Source organism: Hippocampus guttulatus, chromosome 17 (assembly GCF_054856545.1).
Source record: "Hippocampus guttulatus isolate MCC_2025c chromosome 17, RoL_Hgut_1.0, whole genome shotgun sequence".
NCBI lineage: Eukaryota > Metazoa > Chordata > Actinopteri > Syngnathiformes > Syngnathidae > Hippocampus > Hippocampus guttulatus.
This window is the reverse complement of record NC_141277.1, coordinates 9703589-9718340: the sequence shown is the minus strand read 5'-3', so window position 1 is coordinate 9718340 and position 14752 is coordinate 9703589. Positions and strand designations below refer to the sequence as shown.

General features: G+C 50.7%; 2 protein-coding genes across 4 annotated transcripts in view; one reads left to right on the top strand and one right to left on the bottom strand.

Annotated features, from left to right (window-relative positions):
- The window catches only part of LOC147192069 (5-hydroxytryptamine receptor 4), a 35837-nt gene that overhangs the window by 14970 nt on the left and 6115 nt on the right, over positions 1 to 14752 (top strand). The window lies entirely within an intron of this gene.
- On the bottom strand, positions 8278 to 10117 carry LOC147192070 (uncharacterized). 3 transcript variants are annotated; one of them, XM_086135536.1, is made up of 7 exons: positions 9979 to 10117; positions 9766 to 9878; positions 9609 to 9672; positions 9324 to 9433; positions 9002 to 9150; positions 8673 to 8842; positions 8278 to 8596 (listed from the first exon to the last, which is right to left on the bottom strand). In XM_086135536.1, exons 4-7 carry the CDS (start codon positions 9372 to 9374, stop codon positions 8592 to 8594), a joined length of 375 nt encoding a protein of 124 aa, XP_085991662.1. In that variant the 5' UTR covers positions 9375 to 9433; positions 9609 to 9672; positions 9766 to 9878; positions 9979 to 10117; the 3' UTR covers positions 8278 to 8591. The 3 variants fall into 3 exon arrangements, 2 of the variants coding, with proteins under 2 accessions (XP_085991662.1, XP_085991663.1); XM_086135537.1 differs by having other exon boundaries at positions 9766 to 9875; positions 9979 to 10116; XR_015103554.1 differs by lacking the exon at positions 9979 to 10117 and having other exon boundaries at positions 8280 to 8596; positions 9006 to 9150; positions 9766 to 9865.

The following is a 14752-nucleotide window of genomic DNA, read 5'->3' as shown; positions in this document are numbered from 1 at the left end:
CTAGCTGAGATTTTGTTGTTGTTGTTGTTGTTTTTAATATAATACTATTTTTTTCAGTCGCTTCTTCTGCGGTCATTGCATGCCAACACCACAACTCATTTCTTGTAATATCACTCGGTGTGTGCGTGTGTGTGTGTGTGTGTGGGTGTGCAATAACTGATGCAGCAGAACCTGTACTCGTCACCAATAACCTCTGATTTCGAGAGATGATGATTACTTGGACAAAGCGATGTGAGTGACATTGCGGTAGCTTCAGCTGGCCAACAAAGACATCGTGGGGGGGACATTGAAAATGCCAACACATGAATAAACATTTTGTGCGAAACAATAACAAAATGTCCGTTTATAACATCATGTCATTAAATAAACATTGATCATTTCCGCGTGCATCTACACTGCACACGAATCTGAAGAGTCTCTTTAGCCCTATTGCTAATGCTAACCTAGCATGATACTTGTCCTGGCCTTGCTGGTCCACCCGCCCTAGCCCGTTAATTGTGGGTTGCCATGGCAACAGTAGAAATATGATTCTCCTCATTTTTCAACCCCATGTACCTTCATCATAATTACAAAGCTCTTTCTATTGTAAGGTATTACGTATCTGCATCTCCATATTTCACATTCTAGGATAGAATAGATGACATTTTTCCATCATAACAATGACCATAAACACCACACTGGGTTTTTGTGAACGTTAGTAGCGATGACTCAGTTGACAGCTGTGTTTGCGTTCCCTCCTTCAAGTGGGGAGAGGATGATGGAGGAGGCGAGCCGCCCGCCCGCGTCTGCATTGTTTAACTTTTGAACACTGACACTCGAGCGGCGCGGATGAAACAAAAGCAATCGCACGCATACATGCACATTCCTCAAGAAGAAAGATGCTCGTACCAAGCATGTATGACCGCAGATACAGGGATTTGAATGAAAGTCTGGTTGGCCTTGATTAAGTTTGACATTGTGAGCCGAGAAATCCCAGCCTCATTTTATTGGGAAGGCCGCATGTTCTGTCACTGCCTTTTTAGGCTGCGCGTCGCACATCATGACTGACGCCTCCAACTAACTCACCAAAAATGAGGGAAAGCTTACCTCACTGTAATTGAATGAAAAGACACATTGTGTTTATATACGAGACACTTTTGTTGTGTATTTGTTTGGATTACATTTGGGTTTCGTTCCCTCGTGTACCCTTTTTGTCCCCACCTGTTCTCATCACGTGGGTCCCTTGTGTTGAACCAATCGGCTCCCTCATCCCTTTGTGTCTTGTCCAGGTGTTTCTCGTTGTCTCATCACCTCGCTTGTATTTAGTTCCCGGGGTTCTGTCAGTCTTTGTCAGATCGTTGTGTTCCTGTCATGTTGTTTGTTTCTGTCATCGGGTATTTTTTTTTTTTTTTTGGTTGTTTGCTACTTTAGTTTCAAGTGGCTTTCAGGACTTTGTATATTCCAATGTACTCCTGTTTGTTTTTTGGAGTTTTTTTTGTGAATACATTTTGTTCAGTTCACCCTACTCCTCCTGCCTCCCTGCTTTTTGGGGTCCTCCACCTATACCATCATGCAAAACGTGACAACTTTACTCTCAAGTCAATTGGATAGAGCAGCACTATCTATGAATTTACTCAACTTTCGAGATTCATTGAATTTAACAAGCCCATATTGGTTGTATGTGGAGTTTGATAAATATAAAATGACTTCTCCGACTGACTTAAATAATATTTAAATGAAGCACATTTTCTTCATAAACAACAGCAGCCCAGTAAAATCTGCCCTCAGGTGCTTTGGTGTTATCTGTGGGATTCTATCAGCAGCTTCCGCCATGAGAACCGAAAAGAGTGGGAATGTGCGAGGCCGAACTGCACGACAAAAACACAGGTTGAACAAGAATGATAGGTGCACTATAAAAAGTTAACTGGAAATTTAAGCATGTAATGTTAAGCCAAAAAAAAAAAAATGGCTCAAGCGGCCTCTCCCGTGTGTGTCACATTTCTGCTTGGAAACATAACAAACTACAACTCAGTGTGTCAAATTCTTCCATCCATCCATCCATCCATCTTCTACCGCTTATCCGGGGCCGGGTCGCGGGGGCAACAGCTTTAGCAGGGAAGCCCAGACTTCCCTCTCCCTAGCTACTTCTTCCAGCTCTCCCCGGGGGATCCCGAGGCGTTCCCAGGCCAGCTGGGTGACATAGTCACTCCAGCGTGTCCTGGGTCTTCCTCGGGGTCTCCTCCCAGTGGGACATGCCCGGAACACCTCACCAGGGAGGCGTTCAGGAGGCATCCGAATCAGATGCCCAAGCCACCTCATCTGGCTCCTCTCGATGTGGAGGAGAAGCGGCTCGACTCTGAGCCCCTCCCGGATGACCGAGCTTCTCACCTTATCTCTAAGGGAGAGCCCGGACACCCTGCGGAGAAAACTCATTTCGGCCGCTTGTATCCGGGATCTCGTTCTTTCGGTCACGACCCATAGCTCGTGACCATAGATGAGGGTTGGAACGTAGATCGACCGGTAAATTGAGAGCTTCGCCCTTCGGCTCAGCTCCTTCTTCACCACGACAGACCGATACAACGTCCGCATCACAGCAGACGCTGCACCGATCCGCCTGTCGATCTCTCGCTCCCTCCTGCCCTCACTCGTGAACAAGGCCCCAAGATACTTAAACTCCTCCACTTGGGGCAAGATCTCTCCCCCGACCCGGAGGGGGCACTCCACCCTTTTCCGACTGAGGACCATGGTTTCAGATTTGGAGGTGCTGATTTTCATCCCAACCGCTTCACACTCGGCTGCGAAACGCTCCAGTGAGAGTTGGAGAGCCCCGTTTGAAGGAGCCAACAGCACCACATCATCTGCAAAAAGCAGGGATGCAATACTGAGGCCACCAAAACGGACGCCCTCAACGCTTCCGCTGCGCCTAGAAATTCTGTCCATAAAGATTATGAACAGAATCGGCGACAAAGGGCAGCCTTGGCGGAGTCCTACCCTCACTGGAAACGATTCCGACTTACTGCCGGCAATGCGAACCAAACTCTGACATCGGTGGTATAGTGACCGAATAGCCCGTATCAGGGGGTTCGGTACCCCATACCCACGAAGCACCCCCCACAGAACTCCCCGAGGGACCCGGTCAAACGCCTTCTCCAAGTCCACAAAACACATGTAGACTGGTTGGGCGAATTCCCACATACCCTCGAGGACCCTGCTAAGGGTGTAGAGCTGGTCCACTGTTCCACGGCCGGGACGAAAACCACACTGCTCCTCCTCAATCTGAGGCTCGACTTCCTGACGGACCCTCCTCTCCAGCACCCCTGAATAGACCTTACCAGGGAGGCTGAGGAGTGTGATCCCTCTGTAGTTGGAACACACCCTCCGGTCCCCCTTTTTAAAAAGAGGGACTACCACCCCGGTCTGCCAATCCAGAGGCACTCTCCCCGTTGACCACGCGATGTTGCAGAGGCGTGTCAACCAGGACAGCCCCACAACATCCAGAGCCCTGAGGAACTCCGGGCGGATCTCATCCACCCCTGGGGCCCTGCCACCGAGGAGCTTTTTAACCACATCGGTGACTTCAACCACAGAGATAGGAGAGCCCACCTCAGGGTCCTCAGACTCTGCTTCCTCCAAGGAAGACGTGTTGGTGGAGTTGAGGAGGTCTTCGAAGTACTCTGCCCACCGGTTCACAACGTCCCGAGTCGAAGTCAGCAGTGCCCCATCCCCACTGTACACAGTGTTAGTGGTGCACTGCTTCCCCCTCCTGAGACGTCGGATGGTGGACCAGAATTTCCTCGAAGCCGTCCGGAAGTCGGCTTCCATGGCCTCACCGAACTCTTCCCACGCTCGGGTTTTTGCCTCGGCGACCACCGAAGCTGCGTTCCGCTTGGCCAGTCGATACCCGTCAGCTGCCTCTGGGGTCCCACAGGCCATAAAGGCTCGATAGGACTCCTTCTTCAGCTTGACGGCATCCCTTACTGCTGGTGTCCACCAGCGAGTACGAGGGTTGCCGCCACGACAGGCACCAACCACTTTACGGCCACAACTCAGATTGGCCGCCTCAACAATAGAGGCACGGAACATGGTCCACTCGGACTCAATGTCCCCCGTCTCCCCCGGAACATGGGAAAAGCTCTGTCGGAGGTGGGAGTTGAAACTCCTTCTGACAGGGGATTCCGCCAGACGCTCCCAACAAACCCTCACAATACGTTTGGGTCTGCCAGGACGGACCGGCATCTTTCCCCACCATCGGAGCCTACTCACCACCAGGTGGTGATCAGTTGACAGCTCTGCCCCTCTCTTCACCCGAGTGTCCAAAACATGCGGCCGCAAATCCGATGATACAACCACAAGGTCGATCATCGAACTACGGCCCAGGGTGTCCTGGTGCCAAGTGCACATATGGACACCCTTATGTTTGAACAAGGTGTTCGTTATGGACAGTCCGTGACGAGCACAGAAGTCCAATAACAAAACACCACTCGAGTTCTGATCGGGGGGGCCGTTCCTCCCAATCACGCCCCTCCAGGTCTCACTGTCATTGCCCACGTGAGCATTGAAGTCCCCCAGCAGAACAAGGGAGTCCCCAGCAGGAGTACTCTCCAGCACACCCTCCAAGGACTCCAAAAAGGGTGGGTATGCTGAGCTGCCGTTTGGTGCATATGCACAAACAACAGTCAGGACCCGTCCCCCCACCCGAAGGCGGAGGGAAGCAACCCTCTCGTCTACCGGTGTGAACCCCAATGTACAGGCACTGAGCCGGGGTGCAATGAGTATGCCCACACCTGCTCTGCGCCTCTCACCATGAGCAACTCCAGAGTGGAAGAGAGTCCAACCCCTCTCGAGAGAACTAGTACCAGAACCCAGGCTGTGTGTGGAGGCAAGTCCGACTATATCCAGTCGGAACTTCTCTACCTCACACACCAGCTCGGGCTCCTTCCCTGCCAGAGAGGTGACATTCCATGTCCCAAGAGCTAGCTTCTGCAGCCGAGGATCGGACCGCCAGGGTCCCCGCCTTTGGCTGCCGCCCAGCTCGCATTGCACCCGACCCCTTTGACCCCTCCCACGGGTGGTGAGACCATGAGAAGGAGGACCCACGTTGCCTCTTCGGGCTGAGCCCGGCCGGGCCCCATGGGTGTAGGCCCGGCCACCAGGCGCTCGCCAACGAGCCCCACCTCCAGGCCTGGCTCCAGAGGGGGGCCCCGGTGACCCGCGTCCGGGCAAGGGAAACTGAGTGCCATCGATTTTGTCTGTCATAAGGGGTTTTGTGAGCCGTGCTTTGTCTGGTCCCTCACCTAGGACCTGTTTGCCATGGGTGACCCTGCCAGGGGCATAAAGCCCCAGACAACTTAGCTCCTAGGATCATTGGGACACACAAACCCCTCCACCACGGTAAGGTGACGGCTCCCGGAGAGGTCAAATTCTTCCTGTGACACTAAATCCGCTTCTGTGGCTCCCATCCTGAATTTACCTTCCGTGTCGCAGTGACATCTTCGCCCACATCCTTGAACTTCCTGACTGCTCTTTAGTGGTGGGGGGACACTGGAGAGTCAGATTCAGATTGGAAGCAGATCTCCAATTGCAGTAAAATAGAAAAAAAATGCTGCCTTTTGTCATCAAAATCAAGCAAGTAAAAAAAAAAAGTGGAGAAAAAAGTCATTAAGTTGTTGCTATCGTTCACCATGTGTATGTCCATTTATCCCTTTCAGGAATTCCCGTCAATTTCAAACAACTCCTCCTGTGCCCTCGAGCAAGGCAACCCCCCCCCCCCAACCCACTCCTCGAATGCATTGTTTGGGCCCCTTCATTCCGACACCTCCGCTCCCACGCCTGTGCGCTTGTGTGGTCTGCTCTTCTGTGCGTGACGGTGTCCTCTGTGTCTCGAGGGATTATCATCACTATGGTTAATTCATGGACTCGAATCCTGAAGTGATGAGTTAGGACGCGATCGCACGAGCAGTTCATGGGATATGATGACGGCACATTTGATGACATCTCGCAATGCCCCAAAAAAAATCCGCTATGCGCATTTGACCATTTCCGTGCCACTTAACCAGAGTTAGGCCACGGGGAACTTATAGCCGTGTAACCGTGTGATGGAGAAACTGTTCACCTCTTGTGTGTTGGGGAGCACGGTTGCTTGGATGAAGCACACGGGCCGCCCTTGTGTAAACGTTGCAGTCGGCGATTTATTATGAGACATGTAGAATTTATTGTTGTTTGATTGAAAGCAAAATCCTGTCGCTGATCCACTGTAAATCTCACTCCCTCGCTCTGGCTTGCTCAGATTTCGTCATCCTTTTCTGCTTCTGTTGAAATATTCTGAAAATGTTGCGCCGACAATTAGTTGCAGTGCAAGGATTGAAAAAAATGGGAAGCTTCGATTTCCTTGTTTATCTTCAATTGATATAATGGACCCCCCCCCCCCCCCCCCAAAAACACGTTATATTCACAAACTTCTGCTACTTTGGAGCGGCGCTAATCTGCCTCACAGTTTTTGAGGTTAAGTGTTAAAGTTTGCAATTGTTCTCTATGCTTGCGTGGGTTTTCTCCGGGTAGTCCGGCAGTCGTTTCAATATGTTCAGAATGAACTTAGTCATCCCTCTCAAGTCTCATGATTAATCGGATCAAAGCTACAGCCTCTGCGAACGCAGCCCCGGGACTTTTGCCTCAGCCGACCGATGGCCCGAGAGATACACTGACGAAAACAACACGGAGGGCTAAAATAAATCCCAACTTGATTTCAGCCTGTTGAAACTCCGCTCGTTGCATCACATCTCTTGCCAGGCTCGAAACGGGGGGCTCTAAGGGGTTTGCGCTATCGCACTTTCCCATCGTTCGGTGAGCGGCTGGAATTACCGACGCCGCTAGCCTGCTCGTCTCTCGCGGCTAATCTCATTAAGAACACAAGCGGGATGAGCAGGAAAAAAAATGTGCGACCAATTTCAACACATTGAGGTCTGTACGACTGGAGACGAAACGAATAACACAAACTGTAAGTCATATGTGGTGTTTTGGATTTGGTGATTGACCTACCTCCAGTCCCATTAACCCTTTTGGTAACTTTGTTTGCGATATAATGGCAGAGGGCGGACAAGGGTCCTGGTGTGATATCAAATGTGCATGTGACATCATAAGCTTGGGTTATTTCGGTGCAATTTTTGCTTTTGATCGGGTTTGGGGGAAGGTGAAGTTTGCTGTCAATCACCGTGAAGAGAACAGGTTAGAACTAGAAACCTTCATTTTGAATTAGACTAGTGTAATAAGTCACTTGTTTGGATGAATGACGGTCATTGCGCCTGTTTCCTGTTTTTTGGTCTTTTTTTCTTGTATGTGTCAGTTGGAAAGAAAGTGTTTCCAGTTTGATAGTCTTACCACTACACTTCGCGAAAGTAATCAAGAACCACTTTTATTTTGATGGGGGGTTTTTTCTTGGCTTTTGTGCGGGTGTGTCTTTTTGTGTCTATGGAAACTTTTGTCGACGACAACGAAAAATTCTCATAGAAATCATCAAACTGGAAATGGAGCTTATTGTGACATAGTGGTAGAATGTTTCTGTCCTGGCATCTCAGGACAATTTGGCAATGAAGAGCAAAGGGCATTGGTTGAATGTGAACACATCTCCTCTTGCACGGTTGTAATTCTGGCTTCGCAGTTAAGGGTAATGAAACAATTTTATTTCGTTGAGACTGTTAAAAAGCTTATGCATCCAGTTAAATGACCAGCAATGCTCCAACAGTTCCAAATATATCTGCAAGTGTACAAAAATGTGTGTGTGTGTGTGTGTGTGTATTCTTGTGTTTCGCAAAAGATCTGCGATCCCTAGGCTCAAAGGTGCGGATCAAACCGTCGCCAATTCCTAGTGGATCGCAGTGAAGTCCGTAAGGGAGCCTCCACGCCGAATTGACGGGACTTTCCATCACTGGAGAGTTGGTGCGAAGTGGTAATGACCTTCGGGTCAGCAAAATCCCGCGGGACCGCGTCCGGCGGTATACAAATCCACCACAGTCCTGGCGTTAAGCGCCTAGCAAGGTGTCGGACCGGATCCCCAAGCCGACCATCCCCATGGGTTATGAAGGAATGCCCACCCTTCAAAATAAAACACCGGGCCCGGCGCATCCACGGTCCAACCTCGGGTGCTGCAGACCCCCTGGACCACCACCGTCGGCCACCGCGCTGCCGTGGACCCTGGCCACGGGGTCGAAGTGCGGGGGCGGGGTTGCGACCCGTCCCCCTCCCTCACGCTACATAGCCCCCAGGATGGCGATTCTCCCCCCCCCTCTTCCCCTCCCCTCTGCCCCATCAACCCGTTTCCCCCCTCTCCCGATCCCCCAACCTCAAGAAGTCCGGCGGCGATGGCGCGGGGTGTCGGGGACAGGCTCAGATGAGGGCCCACGTCCCTAGCTCCACAACCACACGTCGGCGGCCGTGGCACGATGGTCGCTCCCCTTGCGAACTGGTGATGGTGCAGGGGAGAGGCAGCGACCACGGTGGCGGAGCAGGACTCTCTAGTCGCAGCGCTGCTCCCCTCAATCCGAGGAAGGGCCAATAAAAGGCGGCCTAAACACGCCCATCACCGCCATCGATCGGCTGGAGACCCGCCTCCGGCAGATTCATCCTTTATGCGGGCGAAACAAATACAAATATAAAAACCGGACTGCTTTCCTGGAAATCGGCGCTTGGAATGTACGAACCCTGATGGACAATGCAAGAGCAAAGAGACCGGAGCGCAGGACTGCCCTCATCGCCCTTGAGATTCAGAAGCTCGGCCTGGACATTGTGGCCCTCTCCGAGACCCGTCTTCCTGGTGCCGGGCAGCTCGAGGAGCCTCGGCACGGGTACACCTTCTTCTGGAGCGGACGAGCTGTGGAGGAGAGAAGAATTCACGGTGTAGGGTTCTGTGTTAAGTCACGTCTGGTTAGGGATCACAACATCATCCCCGTAAGAACTTCTGAGAGACTCATGTCCATCACCCTACCTCTGTGTCAATCCCAATCCCTTGTCATCATCAGCGCCTACGCACCTACCCTGGACGCCTCGGAGGAGGCGAAGGAGTCCTTCTATGCCGCGCTGCGTGGCCTGATCCTCCGCGTCAACCCCCGGGATAAGCTCTTGGTTCTGGGGGATTTCAATGCGCGGGTGGGCCGGGACCATCAGCTTTGGGGAGGGACTCTGGGGAAGGAAGGCGTTGGCAACTGCAACGAAAATGGAGAACTACTCCTTGGTCTCTGCGCAGAGACGGAGATGGTAATAACCAACACACTGTTTCGGATGGCCAACAAGCACAAGACCACCTGGCAACATCCAAGATCCGGCCACTGGCACCTGATCGATTACGTCCTTACCCGAATCTGCGACCGATCCGACGTCATGGTCACGAGGGCCATCCGCTCCATGGATGACGGATGGTCCGATCACAGGCTGGTAGCCTCAAGACTTAGGCTGAAGATCGCGCCTGCGAAAAGAAGGAAGAAGATCCCCAAGAGGATACGTTTCAATGTTGGGCTGCTGAGGAATCCCCAAGTCCTCGAACAGTACCAGACGTCCCTCGCGGACAAACTGGACACTCAACCTCGGACCCTTCCTGCCACTGTCCACTCAGACTGGGAGCACTTGAAAACTGCGCTCACCAAATCCGCGGAAGAGGTCCTCGGTGTCCAGAAGAGGAGAAATCCCGACTGGTTTGCCGAAAACCTGGAAGAAATTGAGCCACTGATTTCAAGAAAGAGAGAGGCTCGCATTGCATGGCAGAACTGCGTTTCCTCCAAGAGACTTGAAGAAGCCTACCGGAGAGCCAAGAGTGAAGCACAGAGAGAGATCCGGAGGATCCAAAATCAATGGTGGGTCAACTTTGCCCACCAAATGCAGAGTTCCGCTGACCGTCACGATACCAGATCCTTCTTCGAAGCAACGAGGAAGATCATCGGTCCGGCTCACAGTCCTCCAATGGCTGTGAAGGCAAAGGACGGCACCATCCTGCAGGAAAAGGAGGATACTCACCAGCGATGGAAGGAGCATTTCATGGAGCTCCTGAACCGTCCGACATGCGCAATAGACGGCTTCCTCGATCCTGTCCCCCAGCTCCCCGTGCAACACTGGATGACGGAGCTGCCGACTCTCCGGGAGATCTCCGGAGCCCTGAGGAGGATGAAGAAGAACAAAGCTGCTGGAGTCGACGACATCCCCGTAGAACTTTTACAAGCTGGGGGTGCACATCTCCTCACCCGCCTCCACACCTTCATCCTTCAATGCTGGATCGAGGAGACGGTGCCTGGGGAACTGAAGGACTCCGTCATCGTCACGATATTCAAGAAGGGCGACAAACTCGACTGTGGAAACTATCGTGGAATTTCGCTGCTGTCAACTGCTGGAAAACTCATCTGTCGTATACTGGCCGACCGACTCACCTGTCTCGCTGAGCGGGTTCTTCCGGAGTCCCAGGCGGGCTTCCGTCCAGGAAGGGGAACCGCGGACATGGTGTTCTGCGCCAGACAGCTCCTGGAGAAGTGCCGGGAGCAGCGGAGGGAGTTCCACGCCATCTTTTATGATCTGGCCAAAGCGTTTGATTCTGTGCCCCGAGCAGCACTCTGGAAAGTGCTGGAACGTCAAGGCTGCCCCCCCAAATTCATATCCCTCATCCGGATGTTTCACGACGGCATGAAGGGTTGCGTCCTGACTCAGGGCGAAATGACTCCCCCATTCCCGGTTCGGACCGGAGTCAAACAGGGCTGCACGGTGGCACCGACGTTGTTCTGCCTCTACATCGCCGCGCTCATCCACCACGTCACCCCTGTCCAGGAGCACGGAATCACTCTACGCTACCAAACTGAAGGGTCGCTCTTCAACCTCAGCCGTTTGAGGAGCAGGCGGGGGACCATGGTCACGACCGTCAGCGAACTCCAGTACGCTGATGACAATGCTGCGGTCTCCAACTCCTCCGGGGGCCTCCAGCTCATCGCGGACGGCTTCGCCGCGGCGTACAGGGCCTTTGGCCTCTCCGTCAACACCAAAAAGACAAAGACCCTCCACCTGATCCATCGTCCACCCCAAATCTCCATAGACGACGAACCCATCGAGCAGGTCTCGGCGTTCCCTTACCTGGGCAGCATTATCCAGGAGGACGCCGGCCTCACGGAGGACCTCACTTACCGTATCCAGGCAGCCCACACAGCCTTTGGACGCCTCGGTCGTCGGGTCTTCAGGAATCACGCCATTTCCACCAACACGAAGATCATGGTGTATAAGTCTGTCGTCCTCCCGACCCTTCTCTATGGCGCCGAATGTTGGACCCTCTATCGGAGCAGCATCAAGAGGCTCGAGAGGTTCCACCAAGGACGACTCCGATCTCTCCTCAACGTTTCCTGGGAGGAGAGAGTGACTAATAATGAGATCCTCACCCGGGCTGGCCTCACGAGTATCGAGGCCATGATCACCCTGGCCCAACTGCGGTGGGCCGGCCACGTGCAGCGGATGAGCGACGACCGTCTCCCGAAGCAGCTCCTCTACGCGGAGTTGCTGGAGGGCACCCGTCCCCGCGGTGGCCCGAAAAGACGATTCAAAGACCAGCTAAAGGGTCATCTTCAGCGGTGCCGGATTCCCCCGGCACAGTGGGCTGACCTGGCCGCGGATCGGGCGGCCTGGCGTGGGGCTGTGCGGGGCGGGGCCCAGGTCCTCGAGACTCGACGCGTCGCTGCGGAGGAGGACCGGCGAGCGCGGAGGAAGGAGAGGGCCCGGCAACCGCCCGGCCCCCCAACCCACTTCTGTCAATCCTGCGGGCGGGGCTTTCGGGGAAGACTGGGCCTCTACAGTCATCGGAGACACAAGCACCAGGAGCCGTCGCCTTGTCCTGGGGGCCGCATTCCTCGATAACGAGGGCCTTCACCGACCGTATTCTTGTTTTCTTTTACCTCCGGGGTCCCCAATCACCCTGTCTTCATCCAAGAGTTCCTATTGGCTCTTCCCCATTTGTGAAACCAACCAAACATATTTGATCAATTATGTGTATGTGTAAAAGCTAATATTTCACCTTAAGGGTGTCCTGTCGCACAAAATTGTTTTTTAAACAATGTGTGCTGCTCTTACTAAAGATGAGAGACATGTTTTTGGTATAACGTGTCATAGATGAGATTCGCAGGCCCAGATTCTTGTTAAATTGAATTGTCCCGTTGCTGGGATTGAAGTGGCAGCAAAAGATGTACAGTGCAGGCCTAAACATGCAGTAAGGACCGTGTACTGGGCTATGGGAGAGGAAATTAAAATGTAGCAGAGGCCAAGCGGGGTCACTTGTCATCCCAAATGTTTATTAGCAGGTGTCACGCTTGCTTTATTACCTGCCTCAGCAGTAGCAGCAGCACAAGGTGAGAGGCATCTGTTCCAAGTTCTTTGCTCTTGGCTTGTTTATTCACAAGGAGGCATCGACGTTGCCCCTTTTTGCCCTCGGCATTCTGCAGTTGGCCGAGTACTGAGCCTTGACGGATTTCCGCTATAATTTGTACTAAATGTAATTACGGGAGCCATGCCCCAATTAAATTGTTGCGTGACATCTATTTGACTAAATAAGGTGACTCATTTACTCGTCGTTAAAAAAACTAACACACAAACGAAAAAAAAAAGTGCCATGACCTTGTCTACAACTAAATGGATAACAGATGTAGTCGATGACATTCTCAAAATGCAAATAAAAGCCCCGGTTGGAAAAGCCTTACCATTTAGAACATGTTTTTTTTTGTCTGTGTGTATTGTTAGCGTTGCCCAAATAAATAAAGTCTGTGTCACTCAACTCTTGTCACTTCAAAATACAAAATGTATTTTTAGGTCTCATCCTAACGTACACGTAAAGCCATCACGACTTGATGGGCTGCTTTCCTCCACCAGATATAAAATCCAAATGAATCACATTTCATTTTATTATTAAATAGTCGATCATTCATTTACAGAATCAGAAACGAGAATGTTTTGAAGAGCTGTCCCTGAAACAGGGGATATTACTCGGGGAATAAAAATCATTTCTCATTTTTCAATTCAGATTTGAAATCACATGAAATAACTGTCCGTCGTTTGTGCAGGTATGTCATGTAAAAAGAAAAAAAAGAAAAAACACTCACATAGGTTACATTGCGATGATTGAGCTACTTTGAGAGTTCCTGCTTGAAACGAAGCAAAAATGACACGTGGGGGACTTTGTGTCCTAGAAACCCAGAAAAGGGTTCTGAAGAGGCTGCAGGACATTAGTGTAAGTATGCACTTTGTAGTTCGCACGGACACACATTACACATTCACAAACACACACACACACGCACACACTTGTATGTTTTTTTACAGTGTGTTTGCTTTGGTATTTGATGACAGCATTTGTCCTGAGGTTAATTGTCTCCGTTTATTTGGATAAGAAGAGATTATCTGAACATTGTATCATGTTGACACTCTTTGGAGATGGTGATTTTACACTCCCTGACTTTTTGTTAGTGTGTTTTGTCGTCCATTTGGTTGTCATGCTCTTTGGCTAAAATTGTCCCTTTTTAGTGTACCGTATTTTCCGGACTATAAGTCGCAGTTTTTTTTGTAGTTTGGCTCGGGTGCGATTTATACTCTGGAGCGATTTATGGGTGAAATTATGAACACATTATGATATCATTTCACATGTTATTTTCACATTAAACTGCAAGAGGCCGCTCTAGACCTGTGTATAACCACGATGAGTCTGATGTAAGCGACATAGAAGAGGAAGCGCTGCATCTTCTACCTCCGGAGTTGGCGGAGTTGCTTTAAAGTGACACAGAGGATGAAGATTCCATTGGATTTAGTGATTTGGAGTGACATTGATGGTTTGGTGAACTTGTTAGCATGTTCTTTATGCTGTAGTTATCTGAATAACTCTTAATATGTTACTTGAACATACCAGGCATGTTCTCAGTTCATCGTTTATGCGTCATGTAACGTTTGCATATTGTACACTTATTCAGCGTGTTGTTTTCTATTTTTTTTTTTAATTGCCTTTCAAGATGACATGTCTGTTCTTGGGGTTGGATTTTATCACGTAAATTTCCCCCCAAAATGCGACTTATACTCCAGTATGACTTATGTATGTTTTTTTGGCTGGTGCGACTTATAGTCTGGAAAATACGGTACAGTGATCCCTCGCTATTTCACGGTTCGTTTATTGCGGATTCGGTCATTGCCGATTCTTTTCAAACATATTCATATTTTTTTTTCCATATACGTGGAGTACAGTACTGTATACTGTATGTTGCTCTATGTGACTCACTATTGTTTTGCAGCTTCTCACGGACTGTTTGCGGACTTGAAAAAAATGTATATATATTTTTTAACCCTTATATGTTAATTGGTCGCTACTTCGTGGATTTACGTTTATCGTGAGTGGTTTTGGTCCCCATTAACCGCGGTAAACGAGGGATTACTGTACATGAAGATGTAAATGAATATGAACCAGCGGCAAGAGTGGTCAGTCGCGGTAGAAAGTGATGAGTACCTGTGACTCTACGGGCCAATATCAAGACCATATTATGCCCTCTCCTTACTTACATCCACCGAACACATACGTGGGAGTGTTTGCACTACGATTGGCTGCCGATCAGTCCACAGTCTGCCGGGATCGACTCCAGCTCTCCCGCGAGCTTAACGTGAATAAGCGCTATGCAAGATGGATGGATGGGCATACATCTCGAATTGATTGCATATTTCATCTTAACCCTTTCGGGGACAGCGGTTACTACAGTGGACGGCTTATTATGTCATCAGGTGACAGGGTGCATGA

Coding starts and splice junctions, on each gene's coding strand:
- LOC147192070 (XM_086135536.1), bottom strand. CDS start 9,374: ATGGAGCGGATGGCCCTCGTGACCATGACGTCGGATCGGTCGCAGATT. Junction 9,151..9,323: donor CGGATCGGTCGCAGATTCGG/GTAAGGACGTAA, acceptor TTCCTTCCCCAG/AGTCCCTCCCCAAAGCTGAT. Junction 8,843..9,001: donor CTCCGAGGCGTCCAGGGTAG/GTGCGTAGGCGC, acceptor TCTCCTCCACAG/CTCGTCCGCTCCAGAAGAAG.